Source organism: Cottoperca gobio, chromosome 15 (assembly GCF_900634415.1).
Source record: "Cottoperca gobio chromosome 15, fCotGob3.1, whole genome shotgun sequence".
Taxonomy (NCBI): Eukaryota; Metazoa; Chordata; class Actinopteri; order Perciformes; family Bovichtidae; genus Cottoperca; species Cottoperca gobio.
This window is the reverse complement of record NC_041369.1, coordinates 7,985,960-8,010,048: the sequence shown is the minus strand read 5'-3', so window position 1 is coordinate 8,010,048 and position 24,089 is coordinate 7,985,960. Positions and strand designations below refer to the sequence as shown.

General features: G+C 42.9%; 1 protein-coding gene across 5 annotated transcripts; it reads left to right on the top strand.

The window, feature by feature from the left end:
* The first annotated feature begins 131 nt into the window (after positions 1 to 131).
* srfb (serum response factor b) lies at positions 132 to 24,072 on the top strand. 5 transcript variants are annotated; one of them, XM_029449153.1, is made up of 8 exons: positions 133 to 1,732; positions 5,627 to 5,860; positions 16,891 to 17,125; positions 19,210 to 19,374; positions 19,688 to 19,789; positions 20,331 to 20,528; positions 20,655 to 20,728; positions 21,898 to 24,072. In XM_029449153.1, exons 1-8 carry the CDS (start codon positions 1,088 to 1,090, stop codon positions 21,991 to 21,993), a joined length of 1,749 nt encoding a protein of 582 aa, XP_029305013.1. In that variant the 5' UTR covers positions 133 to 1,087; the 3' UTR covers positions 21,994 to 24,072. The 5 variants fall into 5 exon arrangements, with proteins under 5 accessions (XP_029305015.1, XP_029305013.1, XP_029305012.1 ...); XM_029449152.1 differs by having other exon boundaries at positions 5,627 to 5,893; positions 19,213 to 19,374; XM_029449154.1 differs by having other exon boundaries at positions 5,627 to 5,893; positions 20,655 to 20,753.
* Positions 24,073 to 24,089: the final 17 nt, after the last annotated feature.

The window sequence follows — 24,089 nt, the reverse complement described above, 5'->3', positions numbered from 1 at the left end:
TTCAGCTTGCCAGCACAGTGAACAGTGCTGTTGTAATTCTTGAGAATGTTAGTGTGGTGCAGGCCTAGTCTTCAAGGTAATTGGTATGTGATTTGGACAGAATATCGCACCATATTTTTGTGATGATTCACTAAAAAAAATTAAATAAGAAAATGTACATGCGGTTGTTAGAAGCATTTTGGATCTTAAGTAGAATATATCTAAATGTATATATCCACCAAGAGCATTACAGTACTGTACAAAATCTCATCTAAACTACAAAAAAAACAATCCATCTGACGGAATCATTTCAAGTCTTTCGGTACACACAGATCAATAAATTGATATTTTGGCGTGAAAACTCTTGGAAAACATGTTTGTGGTAAAATAGTACAATCTGTAGGGAATAAAAAGTTGGATGTTTTGTTATTTTAGTGCCTCTGCCTGTGCACGGTGACGTTGTCGGTAGCGCAACCATTTTGGTATGTATTCCAATGAGCGTGCCTTATTGACCAATGGCAGCGCTACTCGGATAACCCTCAGCCAATCGGTAGGCGACGCTGTGACTCACCAAATAAGGAGAGACAGCACCAAATAAGGAAACATTGTATCTCTTTATAAGGAAGAAAGTAGTTCCTGTGTTGTAATATTACTCCGCTATCGTAAAATCTGTTAAAAGAATTACACATTTTTCTGCATCATCCGAACCACAAATAGATATATATTGCGTTATAGATTAAGTAAAAATGAGCATTTGGACGCCATCAGGCCAACACGAGCTCTATTTTCGGTTCACAGTGCGGACTACGTGACATGGCGGATCGACATCAAGGGCGCTCTTCGTGTTTTCCTTTTTGAGAAAGTGCTCAGAGTTTTGGAAATAGAGGAGGAGGGTGAACCAAACTGAGCCGGGGTTGAAGGGTCTTGGGGGCAGCATCACTTTCGAAAGTTTTTTCTCAGTAATTTCCTGGAGTCTGCAAACCTTCCAACTGGTCTGGTTTGTTTACATTTTATGGCCCAGGCGTGTATGCGTTTTATCGGCCATTTACGAGACAACGAGCTCCAGCTCTCTAGCTGGTGTTTTTAGAGACTCGGTTCAGTAAATAGAATGTTACCGAGCCGGGTTGGATCGGCACCATCTGGAAACGGGTCAGCTTCAGGCAGAGGTAACACAGGACACGGTTCGGGGATTGTCGGCAGCGGGATTCGTCCCGTTTTGGTCAGAGCAGGGCAAGCTTTAGCGGGGGTCAGCAGCGAGAGTGTCGGGCGACAGGGGGAAAGAGACGTCGTCGGGATGCTGGGGGCTAATGGTCCAGGGGGTTCGAGAGGTGTGAGACCCGGGAACGGGACCGGGGTGACTACTCTGCAGACCGTCGTCCAGGGCAACATGGTGGGGCTAAACACGGGAGTTGTGTTGCCTCATGGAGCCAGGTTCGACCCGGACAGAGATAATGCTCCTATGTGCAGCGGCTCGGATAATGACTCGGACTCCGGAGATGATGATGACCCAGTGGGTTCACTCGGGGACAACAGAAGAGGGGTGAAGCGGGAGAGAGGGGAGATGGAAGCTGTGGTGACGGGACAGGAGGTGGGAATACCTCCCGGAGGTTACGGTATGGTGCCTGGCGGGGTCGCCGGTGCAAAGCCGGGGAAGAAAACACGTGGGCGCGTGAAGATAAAGATGGAATTTATTGACAACAAGTTGAGACGTTACACCACCTTCAGCAAAAGGAAGACTGGTATAATGAAAAAGGTGAGTCAAGTGATTGCTTTGGCTCTCATCTACAGTAACATTTGATTTGAGTGTCACTGGAGTTATGTTTGGCTTGGGTACACTGCAATATGGTGTGTATATACATGTATAGTATATTGGTGCTGTGTGAATTCATTCATTCGTGGGATTAACAATGAGGTTGCAGATGGAAAGTAGACCTGCTGCACCTGTATTAGTGGGCCTGTAATACAATTGGAGGCTTTTGACCTGTAGTAGGCCTAACTCTTATACCAATTTCTATCTTTATGATAGACAAAAGCAAGTGTGACACAAACTGACTCACTAGATGTGAAGGAGTCAAAACATTCATGACAGGCTTTTAATAGACTTGAGCAAATGACAATTCTATTTAAGACCATGCCACCCCAACTATCACACAAACCTGGCTTGACACACACACACACACATTTCCAGATAAACTAGGCTCTCATAGGCCTAGAACAGTTGGAAGTAGTTCCCATCAGTAGCCCTCAGTGCACACAGTCTGTTCCCTCTGTCACTGTGAAGCAGGGCTCTGCTTGCAGGCAGCAGCCATGCAGTGGTGAGCAGCAGAGGGCCTGTAGGTGCCAACAGCTGACTAAACCCCAGGGAAACAGGATCAGAGGACAGTGAAAGAGCACGGGAACAGAAGAGAGGAGCTGGGGACTGTCTGTGCATGCATTATGGCACTGTACATCTTGATGCATGCATCATCCAGTGATGACTAGTCTTGGTTTCAGTTTTGTAAGATGGTTTGGCACACAAGCTGTTGACAGAACTTGCTCCATGCTAGTCGTAATTGCCTTCATTAAAGTCTACTAGTACCAAAGCAACATTTCACTGGAAATCATCAGCTCAAGCCCACAATTGCTGCCATCAGTTGGTATTGCTATGTGGCATCAATGCATCTAAAGTTGCTTGTTTGGAGGTGAGGTAAGCTGTTGAGCTGAAGCACAGCAGTTGTTTTGCTGTAAACATGGTCATTTTTCATTAGGACCGTAAATAAACACAATGCTTTATTGTAGTGCAAGAGTTTTCATTTGTTACTTTAAAGTGCCTGTGCTGTGTACACTGCTGTATTTCACTCCTTTTTTTATGTATCGCAGACTGTTGTCGTGGAAACTGAGGTGTCCTTATGTAGGTTCTTGGAAACATGAACACTATTTGACACGCTGTGTGGATGGAGATTTTTGGAAATGTTGCCTACACTGTGTCAGCCCATCACAGAAAATTGGAGGTGGGTGGAGTGGGAAGATTCATAGTAGACTGGTCTCAAACTGGTTTCTAGGATGAGCCTTGTTTAATTTTGAAAGATGGTGTGAGTGAAGGCCTATTTGTCCTCTTCTCATATGTGCCACTGGCACAATACAAATTGTTAAATCACTTTGAGGCGAAGGATACTCAATTAGTACTTGTGGTTCTTTCTTTTTTGTTTTGGTTCCAATATTTGTTCAGTAAAGGGCATGCTTTCATGTTTGCTGTTTTTGTAACTATGCTTAATAGGTTGTTTTCATGGCAGATATTTTGACTTGTCAAAGCAGGAAAAGCACAGATGTAACTAATCATTTAAGTTGTGGCTTTATTCCATATCGATGCCTCGATACGCCATGCAAGGGAGCCAATGTGCACAATACCAGGGCTCTGAAACTGGCTCCCCTAAATGCAATGCAGCCATTTTTAATGTTATCATTCACACCTGGCCTTTTCCTTTTTATGATATCTAGTACTGAAACAATTAGTCAGTTAATTGATTGAAAAATGAATCTGTGAAAATCTTGATGATTAATTGTTGGTGCAACACACAGATTTGCTGCTTTTTTACTGTTTTATAATATTTTTTAAAGTTGAGTATTTTAGGGTTTCAGAACAGTTGGTCAGACTGCAAGCAATTTGAAGACCCTACATTAGACTACAGGAAGTTTCAATGGCCAATTCTTTTGATAATTTTATATACGTGATGACAAATTGCAAAAATGAAGGATTAATCCATAGTAAAAGTTATCATTAGGTGCTGTCCGTCAACATTTTCCAAAGACTGAGGGGACGTCTTCAAATTGCTTGTTTTGTCTGAACAACCATCCGAAATCCAAAGTTATTCAATTTGCAGTGATATGAAACAGAAAAACACTCAAACCTCACATTTGAGAAGATTGAACAAGCTGAGATAATTGGCTTCAACAATAAATAGATAGTCGATAGCACACAGTACCTGGGTGCTTCTTTGTAAAGACACTTTCTTTGCTTTTGCATCGTTATGACAGATGTTGTTTAGTAGTTTATGGTTCCAGGGATTTAAACTAACAACTTAATAATCACAAGGCTACTTTTAGGACTAGTGTTCTTACTGCCCAGATAACATCAGAAACATTAAGCCACCATTATCTTTGTTTCACAACTACACACAACCATGTTTGCTTTCATAAGAATATCGTATCCTTTAAAAAATGTTTTATATAGATGTATGCTTGATTTTAGGAAGTGATGCAACAGAGGAACCAATTACAGCCAGAGTAATTGGTACTCCTGCATATTTATGAGCAAATCAGCAGAGCAAGGAAACTTATCAAAGCATTATGTTGGTCTAGTTTGTGCCGCCACCCAGGACATTTAAGGTGACAAATTAGTCCTTTTTGTGCCTTGAATGTTGGCCAAACACCAGGCTCCGTTGTTGGAGAGAGACCCCTCTGTAGCTGCTGACAGGCTAATCAAGAGGGATGATAGTGGAAGAGGATGACTGGAGGGAACTGTCTAGTTCATTACCTGCGTCTATAACTCTGCATTAGCAGGCTGTGAGGTGAATTCTACATCCAGAGATTCATTTTAACACTGTTCTTCAATACACACGCATCAAAAACCTCACATTATTAAGGTTTAAAATGCTCAGGGGAAACAAGCACGGGGTAGTATTGAGCCACCATAGCAGTAGCTGGTCATCATTAGCCTTTCTGTGCTCTGTCATCATATTCTAATACACAAAATACAAATGTATTAGCTTTATCACGCCCACATATAGAGGATTGGACTGATAGGGCCCATAATGAACGCAGTGTCTGAGCATAATGGAGTGGACCAGCATGGTTTTATAACGGCTCCATAAAATCCTTTTTAATTTGAATGTAATTTGTCTCCTCCTCTTGTGCTCCAGCTTACTGTGTTCACCAAGTTGATGGTAATGGCACCGTGCCTTCACAGCACCAGAAGCATCCGCCACATAACTTATGACTCATTTAGATGAAAAGGCTTTCTCATGAGTTCACTCTGAGTGTAGCATCGGCGCTCGTTTGCTTGTGTCTGAGTGATGGAGTTGAATCTAATTGTGCTTTTCCTTTTACACTGGGGGGTGTGTGTGTGTGTGTGTGTGTGTGTGTGTGTGTGTGTGTGTGTGTGTGTGTGTGTGTGTGTGTGTGTGTGTGTGTGTGTGTGTGTGTGTGTGTGCGTGCGTGCGTGCTGTATAATGTTTCACGTTTACGCCTCACGTTTCACAGTTGGCTACCTCCTGGGTGTTAAGAATGATTCCTTGTGTCCTCCGTCAAGACAGAGTTACTACAACTCCCCCCTGCCTATGCACGCCAATCCCCAGCTGCAATCAGTCTCTCAGCTATATCACACTCTATTCTGGGAAACTTATCTCGTGTTATTTTAGCTTCATTTGTGCTATACGTCAAAGTTCACTCAAGGGATATTTTTAGATTCTAGTGTTTTCTCGGCTATGTTTTATTTCTCCAGAGGTTCACCTTTTGGAATCCCTTATATTCCCATGCCAGTAGAGATTACACATGAACGTAACCGAGCCCCATTTTGGGCAACCATATCTTTCTGATGTTTAAATTTGAGGCCGACTCTTGGCTTATGCTCTCTGTCACATACTTAAATGTTCTTCTTTCTCTTTCCCAGGCCTATGAACTCTCCACCCTGACGGGAACCCAGGTTCTGCTACTCGTGGCCAGTGAAACGGGTCACGTCTACACTTTTGCCACCCGCAAACTCCAACCCATGATCACAAGTGAAACGGGCAAGGCCCTGATCCAGACATGCCTCAACTCGCCGGACTCGCCGCCGCGCTCTGACCCCTCCACGGACCAGCGCATGAGTGCCACGGGCTTTGAGGAAACGGACCTCACCTATCAGGTGTCTGAGTCGGAGAGCATGGGCGACACAAAGGTTAGAATCAAAAAGTGGAAAGGTCTGCCATTGTAGACCGATCCTCCAGGTGGTCAGGACAAAAATTAGAAACACGCACATCTCTTTTGGGAAGATCTTAGTAAAGCTGCAGCTGTGAATCCACAAAATTAAATGCAAATGTACCTGTCAACATAGCAATGGTACTGGAGTTAGTGTTTGTGACTCACTGTCTGCTTACTAATGAAAACCTGAAGTGCAGTGCAAAAAAATAAAATACAAAACCTAAACCAAACCCTGATGAACCACCATAGAGAGTCACTAATGGATATAGTAAGGAATCTCTCCAGAAAAGGCTAGACAAGCACACGAGGAGAGCAAATTAATCAAACCCACAAGCAGCTGTTGAAAAATAATCTCCGTCCTATTGTAAACACAGTTTTAAACTTTTGCCTGTTGCACGTTGAGGCCTCTGTTTTGGGCTTGTGGTTTGGTTAAACACCAAGTCATTTTTTAATTAAAGCAAAAAGTCTGGGTAGTCCTTCAAAGGGCTCTAAAGTGAACGGGAGAGCCAGATAAGATGGAGAGTATTATCCCACTCACTACACTTTAACTTTCTGACCTCTCATCCAGGAAAGCCTCGTAACGCTCTCGTAGATAAATCACAGCAGGTCTGGGTTGTGTTAGGATGAGAAACGCGCAGCCTGGCCTGCTACACGGAGGACTTTGGTGTTTATCTTTGATTTCGGGATGGAGCTGTCTCGTGTTCATGGATGATGCACTAAAATTGTTCAACCGAACTTGCATTTCTGAAAAAATATTGGAACGTCGCACATTTTGTGCAGTTTTCAAACTTTAACAAGTTCAATTTAGAATAAGAGATTTTCAAAAGATAAAATATGAATTCCTGCTCTGAAATCCTCATCCTTAGTTGGCTGTGACCTCTCCTCATCTCTCATGAAAATCTGCGGTTCACGTCCTTGCGTCCCACTACATTACTGCATGGGTTCTTAAACCTCTTTGAGATTTTGAAGCGAAGCGATAAATTCATCAGCGAGACACACTTGACTGTCCACACACCTTCGTGCCCTCGTGTGCTGAAAGCCCGACATTCCCTCTGCTGTTTACACGGCTTAAGTACGCCCCTTTGAAGACGGACACGTCCAACCTGTTTGCCTGCGCGCTGTTTTCACAAGGCACTAACTAACACGTACCATACACCATCACGGATGGGAGATCAACCTTTTACATGTTAAGCCACTCTCATGTCCGCGCTGCTCATTGATAAAAATTAGATTCTGCCTCTGTTGCCATATATGGTATGGTTTCCCTGCCTGCGCTCTTGGCTGAGGCCCCTCGCATTCCTTATAAGCTGCAGCTGTCTTTGGAGTCCTGTGATTTCCCCCCCCCCTCATTTAGTGATATGGAGGGGAGGTAAAGATGTAGATATGAGCGCTCACAGAGGGACACACTAGAAATTGTCACAGTGCGATCCATGATGTCAGGATCAGCGCCGTTATGGTTAGGAGACGGCAGGTGGATATGGAAAAGTAATTTCCGTGCAGTAGGTCTTGACACGTGGTCGCTGCGTGCACCTCTACAGCGTCTGGACGCGATTCATCAAGAGAGCAGTATGTCATACATAAAGTCCAAGCTAGTCTAAACAGAATAGACTTTGCAATGGCTGGTTGGGGGGGGGGCGTGTAGAGTACAATCTGGAGAAGCAAAAGAAAGAGGCTTAGAAGATAAGTGACATGATTTAGTGCTGCAAGCATTGCGCCAAAACCTATCACGCAAGGCTAGAGACATTCTGGTGCTAAAAGTTTGTTTTCTATATTACGCTTGCTGGACTAAAATAAAAAAATCTGAGAAATGGAAAGATTAAAAAAATCGCAGCAGCATTGGTGATATAACTCTGCATCCTGTTTATAATTCAGTTGTGTATGTTTTTCTTCTTGTTATGGATAATGGGCCCGGGGACCTATAGTGGAGTTGCATTGATGTTTTTCACTGGTTTACAATATTAATATTTGAGATCCACCAATATTTATTATGATACCTGCAGTAAACACAGGGTACTATGCTATACCCGCATATAGTCAATAATGCAATATTATGTTCCAGGAATTGCTGTGGGGCTGGAATTGAATCAGTAACCCATCGCGACTGAATGCCCTTCATTTTTGGGGCTAGACCACCAAAATAAAAGCCCAACAAAGCCATCCCACAATGTTCAACATGTAACCTCATGGATAATCTGATTTAAGACTGAAGTAACTTTATAGTTTCCTTCTGAATTTAAATGTGGGAAAATATGGCGACTGCTCTAGAAATGTTATCAAATGTCCCCTGAACTATTCATCTGCTGAAGTAACTGATAATTATTGGAGTCCACCAGTGATTAATCTGGTACTCAAAACTGATCTTGCAAAATGTAATCTCTGTGAGAGAGATCAGAATGAAGAGCACAGGCTTCTTCCTAGAAACATCATTTGGCATCTACCATGTATTATTCCATTGAGAGCATCTTTATTGAGCAGACTGCAGTGTTAAGATAATAAGACATTAAGTTTAAGGTGCGTGACTGGAAAAGCCTGGCTTCTTCTATTGTTGTTGCTCTTGCAGAACACATTAAGCATGTAAAACCAACAGCTGAAGGCACCAAGTTCAAGACTGTTCTCTAAGGGCTGAAGAAAGGCATTCTGGGAAATGTAATGTCTGATGTAGAGCTGAATGAGGTAGGTGAGAGAGAGAAGTGGTTACACCAGAAATTAAATGCCAGTACTTCACAAAGAGGCACATCTGTAATTACTGTGGTTTCCCCCAGCAGCTCTTGGGGTTGTTATGGTTTCTGTGGCTGCTGCTTGATATTAGACGTGCCTACAGTACAGATGTTTTTATGCTTTTTGGGTTATTTTTGGAAGGGGATGGCAAATCCCACAGCTCATGTTTGTGTAGAGGATCTAGCTTAGGATAGAATTCTCAGTATCACGGTCTCCTCTGGTTTCCCCCTCCTCTATCCTCCCTCACTTTCCCTCTCCTTTCCTCCCTTTCTCCCTCTCTGCCTCTCTTCCCCGCTGCTCTGGCTGCCGGTGCTATTGCTGCTGTAATCCTGGTCTATTTGTTGCTCTGCTCATTAGCACAGATCACAGCGTCTTTGCCGCTGTAATGATGCAGAGCAAAACGTCCAGACCAACAGCGGACATGTTTGTTTTCCATGCATTCTGGTATCCTGCGACAGATATGCAACATATCGCACGCATATAAATGTGTATGAATTTGAATGGGTCTCCCTAGAGAAATTAAAGTGATTGGATAATTAATTCAGTGTTAAATGGAGAACTGCACTTGAAAGTATTTCTCATGTTCTTCTGTCTCCCCGTGTAACTGCTGAAGTAGGTGACGGGAGAGAATCACTGAGATAACTGCAACTCATTTACTGAGATATGCGCTCTTATCACAAGGCTGCTCCTAAACAACTGCATGTAGAGAGGTGGTGGTTCTGACGGTGTCTGCAGGGAGAGCAGCATGTCGAGCCGTGTTAGAGGGGAGGAAAGCAATGTTATGTCACCCCCCCCCCCCCCAACCCCCTCCTCTTCCACCCCCTTATTTTACAGCAAGCAACTGGACAGGTCAGCCGCCATTGGCTGCACCTCCTCCACTTGGGCTGCCTTGCCTTTTTTAGCAGTCCCAAATGGAGCTGCAAATTCCATGTTGCTGGCAGGGTGACAGACTGGGAGATGGGAGCCAGCAAATGGGGAGATTAGACGAGGGCCAGCCACCAGTAAACTGCACAATGGGCTCTCCAACCAACACTGGACGAGCCTGCCAGTTGTCACCTTCAATTTGGAATGATTAATCCCTCGTGAATAGGGAATCATTTGTGTCCTACTCTTTTTAATTACTCTCATTTCCTGTTACTTTAAAACAAGGTCTTGCGTACGATGTCTGTGAATGTGAGGCTTTTATTCTTTTACCATATATAGAACCCTTACGAACGCACAAAATTTAGAAACCAGCGTATTAGAAAAGGACTTTTGAAGAGCTAGAAGAAAAAGTGTTTTTGTTCCACCAAAGTTAAATTCTTGAGTGTGTAAATTAAATTGCTGGTGTCTAATGAATTTAGTTTATTAAAATCTATCTGCTGATCCTTTTTTATTATTATTTCAGAATCCCTCGTATGTTGAGTGAGAGCAGGATGTATATTACTTTTGGTCCCTCTCTTGTAAAAAGGATTACTTCAACTACTATGGAGGGTTCCCTCAGTGGCTGTGCAGTCCGGAGGATTCATTGCTTCCCCCAGACGTCTCAGCCCTCTATTCGCACTATAAATTGTGATTTAATTTGTTACGTTCTTGTACCTCATTATACGAAGTGGAACGTTTCCGCAGGTCGGGCCCTGGTTAGATGTTTGAGTGAGGAGAGCATTAGTGAGGTTAATTTGAAACCAAGTTGTAAAAAGGGAATCTGTGATAAAAACATTTAGAAATTTAAACCAGCTTTTTGTGTTTGTTTGCTACGGTCATAATTCAGAGTATTTAAATCAACTAATTTCCTAAGAAGTAGAATGAAGTATAAAGATATATATTATTATATATTGCAGGTCTGCAAATAACAATTTATATTAAATATCAATTAATTTGCCGATTTTTAGTTTTTTATGTATAGCTTAATCGTTGGGTACAATGTCAGAAGAAAGTGACAAATACATCACAACTTCCCAGAACCCAATGTGTCGTATTCAATGTGTCGTATTGTCTGAGCAAAAACTCTCAAACTCCCAAAAAATATTAGAGCTAGGTAAAGTTTGCCAATGTTTGTTTTATCAAATGGCTGCAAATGAATCCGTTGTTCTTAATTACCGTAATTTTCGGACTATAAACCGCACTGGACTATAAGCCGCAGATGCTAAATTGACTAATTTGTACATATATAAACCGCACTGGACTATAAGCCGCAGGTTTTTAAAATATTTTATTAACATACGGTATAACATAACATAACATAACATACCGGTATATTACGTTCGTGCACAGAGGGGATTCATTAATTCTCATCTTCTTCCTGCGTACTAAAACCACCAAAGTCCTCATCTTCAGTGTCCGAAACGAACAGGCTCAGGGTGGCTTCGTCAGCCACTCTCCTCTCTCTTTCGGTGTCGCTCTCAAAGCCAACAAACTCCTCTTCATCACTGTCGGAATCGAACAGCCTCTGAAATGCCTCAGCTTGTGGCGGCGTCCTCCTCTTCACCACGCAGCATTCCAGCCTTTCGGAACCCGTTGGTGATCGTGGATGTTTTAACACTCCTCCACGCTGTCAGGATCCACTCGCAAACTTGAGCGAAAGTTGCCTTTCGCATGCGCCCAGTTTTGGTGAAGGATTTGTCGCCACTAGTCATCCACGCCTCCCACTGAGCGCGTAGTGCCACTTTGAACGCACGGTTGACACTGATGTCGAGTGGCTGCAGATGCTTCGTTGTGCCCCCAGGAATCACAACTGGAATGGAGTTTGTGCTCTTGATGGCTGCTTTAACTGAATCCGTTATATGGGCCCTCATGCTGTCCAAAACAAGCAAAGCTTTTTCTTTGCGAAAGTATCCTCCAGGGCGCTTGACGTAGCACTCATTCAGCCACTCCTTCATTACGCTTTCCAGCATCCACCCTTTCTTGTTAACTTTAAAGGATATGCCGTTTGGGATCTTTTCTTTTGGCATTGTAATCCGCTTAAAAATCACCATTGGCGGAAGCTTTAATCCAGATGCTGTGCAGCCAAGAACACAAGTGAAATTCGTTCTCTCGTGGCCAGTGGTTCTCAACGTGATGGACGACTCACCTTTCTTGTTAACAGTCCTAGTGAGAGGCAGGTCAAACGTCAAAGGCACTTCATCCATATTTATGATCTGGTCCGGTCCGATGGAATATTCCTTTATCATTCTTTGTGTGAATTCGCCGAAGTTTGTTATTTTTTCCTGGTAGTCGGGAGGGAGTTGCTGACACACAGTCGTCCGCGCCCTGATGGACAGTCCCTTTCGCCTCATAAATCTGAAACACCAGGATGGTCCACCTCTAAAATGTTCAATTTTCATTTCGGTGGCGACTGTTTTGGCTTTCAGTCGGATCTGCACGGTGGAAACACCTCGGCCGTCTGTTCTCTGTGTGTTCACCCAATCTTCAAGAAAGTCTTCAAGTTCGGGCCATCGGCTTTTGTTACCTCTGAAAGCTTTTTTTGACTTTTTGCATTGAGACAGTTCTTCCCGCTGGCGTCTCCAACGTCTCACCATTGCCTCATCGATGCCAAGAGTACGTGCAGCAGCTCTATTTCCTCCGTTTACTGCCAGATTTATTGCCTTTAACTTAAAAGCTGCATCATATGCATTTCTACGTTTTTTTTCCATAATGATTGTGTCTCTCTAATGTCCGTCTGTCTCTCGTACCACTCGCGGTTCCACTTTTACTTTTTGCTACTTTTCGCGCTCTTTGGCGGCATCCGGTGGACTGTAACCTGTAATATTCCATAGATTTAGGAATTCCCCTAGTGGCCGATAGGTGTAAAAATCCATAGATAAGTCGCACCGTTATATAAGCCGCAGGGTCGAAAAATGGGGGAAAAAGTCGCGGCTTATAGTCCGGAAATTACGGTAATCTAATGTATTGTGTGTATACTATTCAGACTTCCAGTACATTTTGAATATTGCATTGAAGTTGTTAATTTTTAGTGATTTTGAGATGGATCTGACATATGGCTACTAGATCGTATTAAAAGGTGCAGGAGATTGACTTCAGGAGGAAATGACAGCGCTGAGGTTTTGGCTGCACCTCTTGCTTCCTGAAGGAATGCATTACACCACTGTGGCCACTATGTTTACTATGCACTGTCTTGACTCTGGACTAAAAGCCAGTGCTGTTTATAGACTGGCCAGTTGATCAGGAGACACATGGAGATGGTCAGACAAAGCAGTAGGTCAGTGGAAGCTCTCTATGTAGGTCAGAGATGGTGGCATTTTGACTAGGCCTGTAGATTACCACATAGGTTAAAAGCTGGATGATCAATCAGCTTACACCTTCTGGAGCCAAACTCTGAGTCTGTGTTTAGTAAAGATGTGACAGGAAAGCAGGAGCAGCCATTTATTACGCCACTGAATGGTGCAATATGGAAAAGCAGGAACACAGTGGCCTTGTCACTTTAGTGAGTACAAGGTGAAACATCTCGGTCCGTTACAGGAATTGTTCTTATACGGCCCCAATGCTGCTCAGATGCAGATGGCGGCTGTCTTTTCACGTGGCCCCCTGCTGCCTCAGCTGGCCTGGAAAGGGTTAATTCCCCCTCAGAGGTGCTCAGGTTTCCTGCCAGCTGTCTGTACCCTCAGCTGTTTGTACTCTCGCTCCTATCCTGTCCCCTGTCCCTGAACCTCACACAGGTCTGACTCTGCTTCGCCTGTCGCACACACACACACACAGACGCGCACACACACAGACACGCACACTCGGCTGCTACTGCTGTGCCTAAAAAGTGCTACTTGCTCCCACAGCACTGTGATGATCCAGACACTTTGTCTATGGACATCTCCAGTCTCTAACTGTTGGCTCCATTTGTGTTCTGCTAGTGACTGCTATCTTAAAAAGGGCTGCACATTATATTGTTTTCTTTTAATAGTCATCGCAATATCAACACGCATGATCTGATTAAGATATTGCACTCTGGGATTATTATTGAGTTGGTTGAAAGAGGTGGAAAACTGCACTTCAATATGGAGCTATCAGTGTTTTTTATGTTCAGTTCAATAAAAGAACGTCTTTTCGCGGTCTAATGAAAGCAGCAGAACTGACTCCACTTTCTGTTTATCGCAAGTAATATACTTATCGAGATATGCAACTATGTTATTTCTCTCATAGTTTCCTCATATCGTGCAGCCCTAATCTTAAGGGTTTGTATTAACCTGTTGTCACGACGCAGTTATATCTGTAACCCTTACGCCGATGTAGAGCGAGTTAATGTCATTCATCCTGCTGAGGAACATAAATGAAACAATTATGACTTTAACCAAAATTGTAAAGTCTCCTGTGAGAACGGTGTTGTCAGCTGGGTCACGGTCTGACTGTCAGAAATCACTCTGTGATGAATGACGGGCCTGATGGTAGTTCAGTGAATGGATGACGGATCTTTGTTGGGGGCATTTTATTAACTTAACTTCTTGGTTGACAGGGCAGAGTAACCGAGTCCTCTGTGTGGCTCTCCAGCGGCTGTTTAACTAAAGAGGTAAAGGACCTTGGACTGTCAGACTCTGCAGGGCCTGGATCTGAGCTGCGGACGCAACCACTAACTGCTCAGCACTGTCGCCTTGTTGATTCAGAAAAGCCATTTTAATCATTGCAGTGAGCCACACTAGCAGTCTGTCTTTGCTGTTAACATGTGAGCAGACTGATGTGGCTGAAGACTGTGAGCTAATCCTTACAGTAGGAAGTTTGCTCCGTAGTATGTGGTTTGAAGGTCTTATCAGTGGAGTCTATGCTGGATCATCCACCTCTCACCCATGTAATCAGTCACATATAAAAACCAATAGTGCTTTACTTGGAGAGGTTGGCCGAGCCTGCTTCTACACTACCTTTCTGTTATTGATAATAAATGTGCCTTTTCACAATTCCAAGTGTATAGGCTGCAGTACGCCTCATTCACTTTCTTGCTCTTTGTGAACCTGTTGTGACACACGGTTGTGTTTCTGTATGAAGTCTTTTTCACTCACCTCATCTGTTACACAGCTGCACTGTGTGGAGTGCTTTGCGTCTGACACAATATCTGTGTCGCAGCTCTGAGGCTGGATCCTTCAAAGGACAAGGCCTGTAAAGGTATGTCCTTCAGAGGACCTGAGGTCCAGGCTGAGCCAGCTTTTTCTCCACGTATAATATGCTCTAGCTAGTTATTGCATAACTTAAAGTGTGGGCCATGTATGTATTTCTTTCTTTAGGGGAGTAGAATATTTGTTTTACAGTTTGAGCATGACGTTTTTTAATCAGCAAAGTGCTTCCACACAAATGTGTTATCAACAGCTTAGTTGTTTACGCGAGGGAAAAAGACTTTCGGACTGCTATCTGTTTTGGCAGATACTTGAGGTTGAGGTATTGGAAAGGGGGGAAAAAAAGTGGTATCAAGCCATCCCGAGCGAGTTGGAGCACTTTCAATACATGAAGTCTCAAAGCTAAAAATGGTATGCAGTATAGAGGAAAGGGAGAGAGGGGGGTGACATGCAACAAAGGCCCCTGGCTGCACTTAAGTCTGGGATTGAAGAGTTCACAATGCATTATGGGAAACTGAGGACTGCAAAGGATACTGGTTGTCTTTCAAATTCCGGCTGAAGAAAGCTGCATCTTTTGACCCCTTGTGGAGGAGCCTTTGTAATGGGACAGTGTGTTATGATGTCCGCTGCACTCTCCTCATATGTATCCGTGTTGAACTCCTTATTAACAGAAACCAGTGGCAATATTCTGCCTCCATGGATGTGTCTTAGTAACGTCTCTGTCTCTATGTTTAATCAAACCCTCAAAGAACATTGAACCCACAGGGACACGCAAACTCTACATGCTTTCTAACGTGCTGGCTTGTTCCCATTGTGCTTTTACAGATCGTTAGTATGAAGTGATAAGTGTTTGTTTAAGTGCCTAGAAACGGGAACGGTGGGTTTAGATGTGCTTTATAGTCCGGGCCCAACGCCTCCCCTGCTCTCATCATGCAGTCATCATGCAGCCCACTCACTAGCTCATCCTGCTCTGCTGCTCAATGGATGTTCACATTAGCGTATGCTGCGATGCTACGTCTCCATTGATCTTAAGTTTATGTGAGCTCATCTCATCTGCCTGTTCGACACATTTTACTGAGATGTCCTGTTACATAGTCAGTTAGTTGTCATAGTAACTCAACAAAGTGCAGAAATTACTATTTTGTTCCTCTTTCAATAGAGTTGGATTGGCAGATTTAGATGAATATTCAGGTATGTGTGTAAATGTTCATACACACCTGGTATGATTTTTAGATCTGCTTTTCTATCTTGGGTATTATGAAGAAGCATTTTTTGATATGTTTTCCAATGAGTGTTTAGTCGCCTGAAATTCCTACATTCAGTGAGGACAACTGACGAGATCTTTTCTCTTAACTAAAATGCACGTTTTAGACACAAGAAATTAATTGCGCAAAAAACCACTCCCTGCACTGCTCAGTATTTGACATATGGCTGCAATTACAGGGGTCCCGGCCTGTTGCGCTACTCCCTTGTTTATGTCGTTTCCACTTCGTCTATTAAAGCCCACTCTGCTTTATGTCACCCAGCCATTGATCCCTGAAAACATTGCAAGTATTAAATAGGAAAAGATGGGAACAGCCTCATTAATGGTGTTGTTTTAGGTGTTCTCATGTGAGACTCTTCGAAAGTTGCTTTTGCAGTCACCGGATAAATGGGCTGTAGCCGAGTAGAACATGCACCAGTGCATCTTTTCTTTTTCTTTCTTTTATATTAGACATTTACATTTTCAAAGGCTATTACCGGCTATTATCTACTTCAAGAGACGGGCCCTTAATTTCTCTCTAAAGACATCTTAAAAGTCTTTAGAGAAAAGTCTAAAGTGAAAGGGAACACATGCTGAGGAAGGAAGAAGAACGTTAACGCTAAGTGTGTGTGTGTGTGTGTGTGTGTGTGTGTGTGTGTGTGTGTGTGATTTCTATAACATTTCTTAACACCGTACAAGCTGTTACAAACTGCATATGTGGGGTTTGTTGTTTGACTGATTCCACTACCTGGCATAGTGTACATTTGGTTTTGGCACAAACATTTATTTATAATTAGTTTATTTATTAGTTTATCCAACTTTGTTCTGGAACTGCTGCACAACAATTTCCCAACAAAACATTTTTTATCATCTTATTGGAAGATGTTAGCACTTACTAGTCAGAGAAAGCCTTAACTTATTTAGTGACAGAATCCAGTACTGATTTTAATTTCATCAAATGATTTCCCCCGTCTTCCTGCTCACGTTCTTTGCTTTCTCCCGCAGGATACGCTGAAGCCGACGTTCACGGTGGCCAGCCTACCAGGCAGCACCAGCAGCACCCAGTGCACCGTACCCACCACCTCCACCTCCATGCAGGTCAGCAGCGGATCTTCGTTTCCCATCACAAACTACCTGGCGCCCATCTCGGCCAGCAGCAACATCAACGGCACCGTCCTCAAGACCACCGGCGCCTCCGCGGGGGTCATGCAGCTACCCGGTGGCTTCACTTTCATGCCTGGTACGTAGGCGAGCAAAACACGGGGTGTCTTTACCTCAACATCCAGAACTCTGTTACAATAGTTATTATCTTTTACAGTTTGTTTATCTTAACCTCCTCCTCTTAGTATTGAGGCTTCTGCAGGCCTTCATGTTTTGTTAATGTCACTGTATTGTCTAGCTTCGTAGCTGATTAGAATTTGAATGGTGCCGAGCCGTGACCTCCACCGTCTCGGAGTGGTCGTGCCTCTCGCTCTCTCTTCAAACATCACACAACAGGCCTTCAGAGCCAGTCATCAGCACTCGGCGGCCTCAGGTTGTACAAAGCCTTCAGTATCCAGGAAAGCCACGTCTATTGGCGACTGGCCTTGCCTTTGATTGTCACTCGGGGACAGGAATAATTAGGTGAGAGGGACACAACAGACCTGGCAATGAGGGATGACGAACATGGCCCATAATTAGTCATGAATATTCAATGAAGGCTCGGTGGCTTGTGCTGAAATTATAATTGAGGCGTACTTTGTGGAGCCGGGGCTCTGTGACCGAGCGGTCCTGAACCAGACATGACCCTTCATTAAGGAGGACTTCACAGACGCACTCTGAAACACGAGGGATCTCCATCAACTCAATGAGGACTTTGGGGCTGCAGCATCTGATTTGGGCATCCCTAAAGTGTTTCTAAATTGTCTTTCCACAGGAATTATTCATTGCACTTCCTTTTTATGGTGGATGTGCAGGGAAATACTGGGGCGTCAAAGTGGAGCCTGGGGACGCAGAGAGGTCACGACCCCCCCTAAAGACATAAGGAATATTCAGAATTACACCATCATTTAATGAGATATTATCTCCTCTGTGTAAGCAGCTCAGTGCTCTGGAACATTTATTTGGACTGTGGGTTGACAGTTAAATGCTGACCGGTGCAATGTTTTCTACAGTGTATGTTGTGCTCATGTAGACGGGGGTCTGTGTTGCATTGTGAAAGGCGATGGCAGTGATGTCACTAACTAGTTGTTGCAGTGTGTTGGTTGACAGCTGAACGGACAGACACATGATGTCCACTAATGGGTGCTGTGTGTTATTTAAACCGACAGCTGAAGGACAACCAGACACTGCCTCTGTCCCTTTTCCTCTCTTTCTCCATCTTTCTCTTCCTTCTACAACCTTCTCTCCCCCTCACCATTGTATCCACCTCTCCTTCCCTCTATTGCTCGCTCTTTCTCTCTCCTCTTCACCACCTGTCTGGCACATAGCAGCAGTGCCAGGTGGAACAACACACCCTCCCACACCAAAACCTCCTCGGTTGACAGCATGAAAGGTCCTGACCACCCGACTGCAGCAACTGTTTATGGAGCATGTGACCAAATGTGAGGGTGTAACTCCACAGTCATGTTCTGAGACATCGGCCATTTGTTAGAGAAAACACTTTGATAAAAGAGAATTCAAACGAATCGTGCACCATTTGAAAAGAATGAGATGTTACTGTGCTGCCATGTATGTATTATTGAATATTTGTATTATTTTCAAAGGTACCCTCTGTGTGGGAGTTTTTGACTATGGAGGAATGTTTTTACAAGTGGGTCCCCAAGTAGTTTATAGCGTTACTTAATTAAAGTCTTCTTGCTTTGTTGCGCAGCAGTCATGTTAACGACTCAATGATCTAGAACGCTGCAGATGGATAACTAACTAGAGCTACAACTATTGATTATTGTCGTTATTATCTGCAGATAATTTTCTCGATTTTAATCATTTGGTCTATAAAATGTGAGAAAGTAGTGAGAAATACCCAGGGGGATGTCTTGATGATGTAACACAGGGAAAAGCAACAAATCTACATATTCCATTTTTGCACGAAAAATGACTAACGATTTATTTATCAAAGTAGTTGCCGATTTCTTTTTCTTTTTGTTCTCTCAATCGACTAATCAAATGTTTATTATAAATATATAGAGCTGCAATGATTAGAGAATAAGTAAATGTGACCTTTCATCCCTCGCTACACGGGGGTACATCTGTATAATTAAGTTTTGAGCACTTTTTGACAAGCTGGACTATCTTTTCGCATTGAATCTCACCCCCCAATGTGTGTGTGTGTGTGTGCCCCTCCAGCAGGCACTCCTCTCCCCCCCGGCACCCCCACCATTCCTCTGAGCCAGCTGCAGCAGCACGCCCTGGCACTCCAGGGGCAGCATGGTCAGGCCCTGGCTGCCGCCCCACAGCAACAGCAGGGACAGCAGGCTGTCTTCCGCTTCCCTGCTGCTGTCTCCCTCGCAGGTGACCTGCTCTGCCACGACTGTGCCTGCTTATACTTATCATAATCATATCATGATAAAAGCCGCTGCTGCTAGGAGTGCTAATGCTACCTTCTTCTGCTATGACTAATAACCACACACCTGATAATAGGATTACTAATGCTACTTGCACGTCAACTTCTTCTACCTCAGCTAATAGTACTGCAAATGCTTCTGCTGCCATATGCCACCCCCACTGCTGCAGTCCCCCATACTCCTACTGCCGCCATTACTCCCTGTGTGGGATGTTTTGATGACTTACTGTAGTAGCTTTACACCCTCTGTGTGTTGTCCAGGATCAGGGATCCCCCAGCAGCTCCAGGCTATCCAGGTACACCACAACACCCAGTCCAGCGACAACAGCCTCGACATCTCCCACACCTCCACAAACTCCACCGGTAGGTCAAATCTCCCCTCTGAAGAAAGACTGTCCTGTCTCCTTCAGGTGGGATTTAAGTTTCCTAAACATCTTCCTGGATTAGAAATGGTATGTTTTCTTCATGAACCATCTCCCAAAAACAATGCCCATTGTGGAAAAATATTTTTCAAAACTTTGCTTATTGGATTTTTTAAAATGATTATATTCGCACTTGTAAGTTATTTAGTAGCACGTTCAATGTATTAATGACATACAGTATTGTTTATGAAGTTTCACTTAATTTTGTTCGGCAAAAAAAAGTGACTAACAGCTTCTCCATCTAAAATCCTTCTTAAAATGTGTCGGATTTTTACTGCTTGCACTGTTTAGTTTCATTCTGCCACTACACACTGCTTCAGTGGGAGTCAGCAGTTGAATTTAGATGGATATGAAGCGCCATCTGCTGGTCCACACACACACACACACACACACACACACACACACACACACACACACACACACACACCTCTCTTGCCCTCAGTGTGACATTTGCTTTCGTCCCTCCCCTGCTCTCTTTCCAGCGACAGTGAGTCTCCCAGCAACCATCGTCACCTCGTCAATGCCAACGTCTGTTGCGGGTCACATGATGTATCCCAGCCCGCACACAGTGATGTACACCTCCACGCCGACGCTGTCTGACGGGGGGCTGGCTGTGCTCAACGCATTCTCCCAGGGCACCTCAGCCATGCAGGTGTCTCACGCACATGGCCAAGACTCAGGTGAGATACTGCACTGCACACAATTGAATCTGTCACCCAGTAAACGGTGTAATTTCTGCATCATTTCAAATAAACATAATGCTAGAGTTTTACGACGTAAAACCATGTTTATTTTTCCTCCTGCAGGTGTCCCTCAGGTGTTCCTCACAGCACCTCCAGGCACGATGCAGATCCCCGTCTCTGCGGTGCAGCTACACCCAGTACGGCAAGATCTGCATTTTACAAGTGAAACTCTCATATTCCCTCTGCAACCAGCATGCCACGTGTCGCACTAATGCATCCTAACAGAGCACTGGCACACAGAGGCACAGGGTTGTTACCTGTTGCCTCTTTTGGATGAATGTGAATGATCAGATGGCAGCTTGTTTTACCTGTGATTATTAGCACAATACACATGAAATAGGCTTAACCAAACACCACTGTAGCCGTGCATGGGAATTAAAACTTTAATGTATTTTACATTTTATTTTATGAAGAAAATCATTTGGAATTCCTTTCTGTAAATTGGTTTAAAAATATAAAAGTATTTTTATTATATGCAACTGGAAAAATCCTCTAGAATTTAAAGATTTCTTAAATTCACTTCTTTTCTTTTTTTAATACACCTATCCTAATGGTTGCACACTACAGAATATGATTTCATAGAGTAAATAACCCAAGTATTACAGAACTTCAGCATATATGAGAGGAGTCGTTCTCAAACTTTTTTCAATAAGGTTCCTCCTTTTTTTGAAATATTTATTCCAGCAAGTATGCCCTGACCAGCGCAAAAGATTTTGGTAGAAAAAAAAAAAAGCCCATAAAAACATGTACAATTAAGTCATCAGTGTCTGATTGGCTTTCTTTATTACTTATTTCTCAGTGTTTTCAGCTGTAATGCATGAATCCATTTTCCTGATATATAGCGCCTTGAAATTGCTTTTAGCTTTGAAAGGCGCTTTACAAATACAATTTATTATTATTATTATTATTATTATTATTATTATTATTATTATTATTATTATTATTATTATTTTTGTTGGTCATTCAATATCGAAACTGGCTTCCAGGTCACATTGATTTTTTCCCCCAATTGCATTAAAAGTAGGACACATCAGCATTTTTTATTGAACTTAGTATAATTATTTTAGGAATATTGCAGGACTGATGTATATTTTTTTAAACTTTTTAAGAAAATAACTCGGTACCCCCTGCAGTACTCCATAGTACCCCTAGGGGTACCTGTACCCCCATTTGAGAAACATTATTACACTATTGCAGCATTACACCACACGGCATGTAGTGTAGCAGGATTTCTCTCTGGGTGTTGTGTGGTGACATATCATTGGCTGTCTGATACCGTCTCTGACGTAGCTGTGTTGTGTTCCAGATGGTGATTGGTCAGCAGTCGAGCGGCAGCAGCAGTAACCTGACGGAGCTCCAGGTGGTCAACTTAGACGCAGTACAGAACTCAAAGAATGACTGACCGAGGGCTGGAGCTGTTTAACACGGCACACCCCGGGACACGGATGGACAGATTACGTACATCTCTATTTATTGATGCCTTCCTACAGAGTTTCACATTACACTTCTGAATGTGACTTTAAAGTACATCTTTACACACAATCAAGGGCATATGTGTTGCTGACCCTTACACAGTATACAGTATGTTTTAGTATATAAATATATATATATTCGCAAATGCATAGGAAATATATCACGACATCCATCAATCGGAAACTATTTTCTATGCCGTTAGATGGTGTTATTTTTTTTGTGTGCGTGTGTTTTTTTTGAAAATGTATAATTACATGTACACACACTGCGAGGTGCCGCAGCTTCACACCAGCCAAAGAGACATGTTTGTCTGAATGTTCCAGTGTGAGCAACTTGTGCACAAGCGTGTGTGTGCGTGTGTGTGCGTATGTGTGTGTGTGTGTGTGTGTCTGTGTGCGCGCGCGTGCATATCTGGGGTTTGTAAATGGGCGGGGAGACGCTTATTGACTTAAAAAAAAAAAAAGACATTTGGAAAAAGACATTTGGAAATGTACATAGTTTTTATTTTATTTTTTATTGATAATTTGTATTTTTAGCCTGGTTTAAGTTTGTGCAACGGCATGTAGTTGGTTTTTTTTACGCAGTGGTTTTGTATGTACATGAAGATGATTTGCATAAAGATTAATTATTTACATGTATATGTAAAATAGTTTAATATACCATCACATGTTGATATACTGTCATGCTGTTGGTAGTTTTCACTACAAGATGGAGAGAGAACACTGGATGTTTTTCTACATGCTCCGATTGTGACATGTTTTCTGTCCCTGAAACAGGATCAGTTGGCCGAGTCACATGTAAAACACAAGATATTTATGATTTACTGTAAACGTATTCTGTACTTTAACTTGGAAGGTTTCAGTGCTGACGGCATGATCATTTAGTTTGACATCAGGGTTGCATGTGAGGTTATTAATGAAGCCCTGATCTGGCACTTTGTTAGTGTTAAAACTACGACAATCTGATGGAAATTTCATTTCTCACCTTTTTAACACGCTATCTATATTTTCATCACACACAGAAGTATAGATGCGTTTCTGAGTTTGTTCACTTGTTTTTTTAAATGCCACAGTGGGTGACTTGATCCTTCTATGGGAAACTAACCTGAGTGCCAAACAGGTTGTTTAAAAAGCGATCCATTGCCTCTGATTTGCCTCCACTTGATTGCAGAACTTTAATTATGTTAAATGTGACTGTTACTGACTTGAGTCAGGGCATTGGACACAAATCTCTTTTTTAACAAGACACTGTATAGACTTGGCAATTCCACTGCAATCGAAGCATTGTTTCCTTGTATGGAAGCACTCGACTGTTAACCAGTGTGGTCTCAGTGCTGTAGTATTACAACAGTAATGAGTTTGAATATTTTTGTACGAACAAGGAAAAAGTGACTTCAGGTGCTTTGAAATGTTAATATAATCCTTTAACTAGAACTGTAAGACCCTAGCTGACTGCAAACTCAGTATGTAACTCGGCAATCATTAAGAATGAGTTATCAGACTGAGAGCCTTCTTTCTGCACCATAGTGCCTCTTTTCCATGGCTCAGTTCTAAATCACTGCTAGGCAAGGGAAATGTACTTATTTCCAGACCACCTCACATGACTTTGGACTTTTCATACAATCCTCTGCTGTGCCCAGTGAGATTTTTGACTCATTTCTACAGAACTAGCAGGACGACTGAGCGTGCTGGCTTGAAGCCAGAGAGAATTTGACAGGAGGATAAATTACCTATGCTGACTGCTGCTCAGTTACTCACTGGTCATTTTCACGCTCCATGTTCTCTGTGGTCTGTTCCTGTACATGATGTTCTCCTGCAGGGGTGTTTGCATACACAATTTAAAGACATTCAATTGCCCCATTGTATCTGGAGGTTTTTCAAAAATATTACTTTAAAGAACAGATTTTGTGGTTTTCACCTTGTTATTAAGAGAATTGGTTATTTTGTGTATTATTGTTTTGTTGTACAGACATTTTTGTAATAAAAAAAAAAACATGAAACACAATGAACCGTTTAAAGAATGACC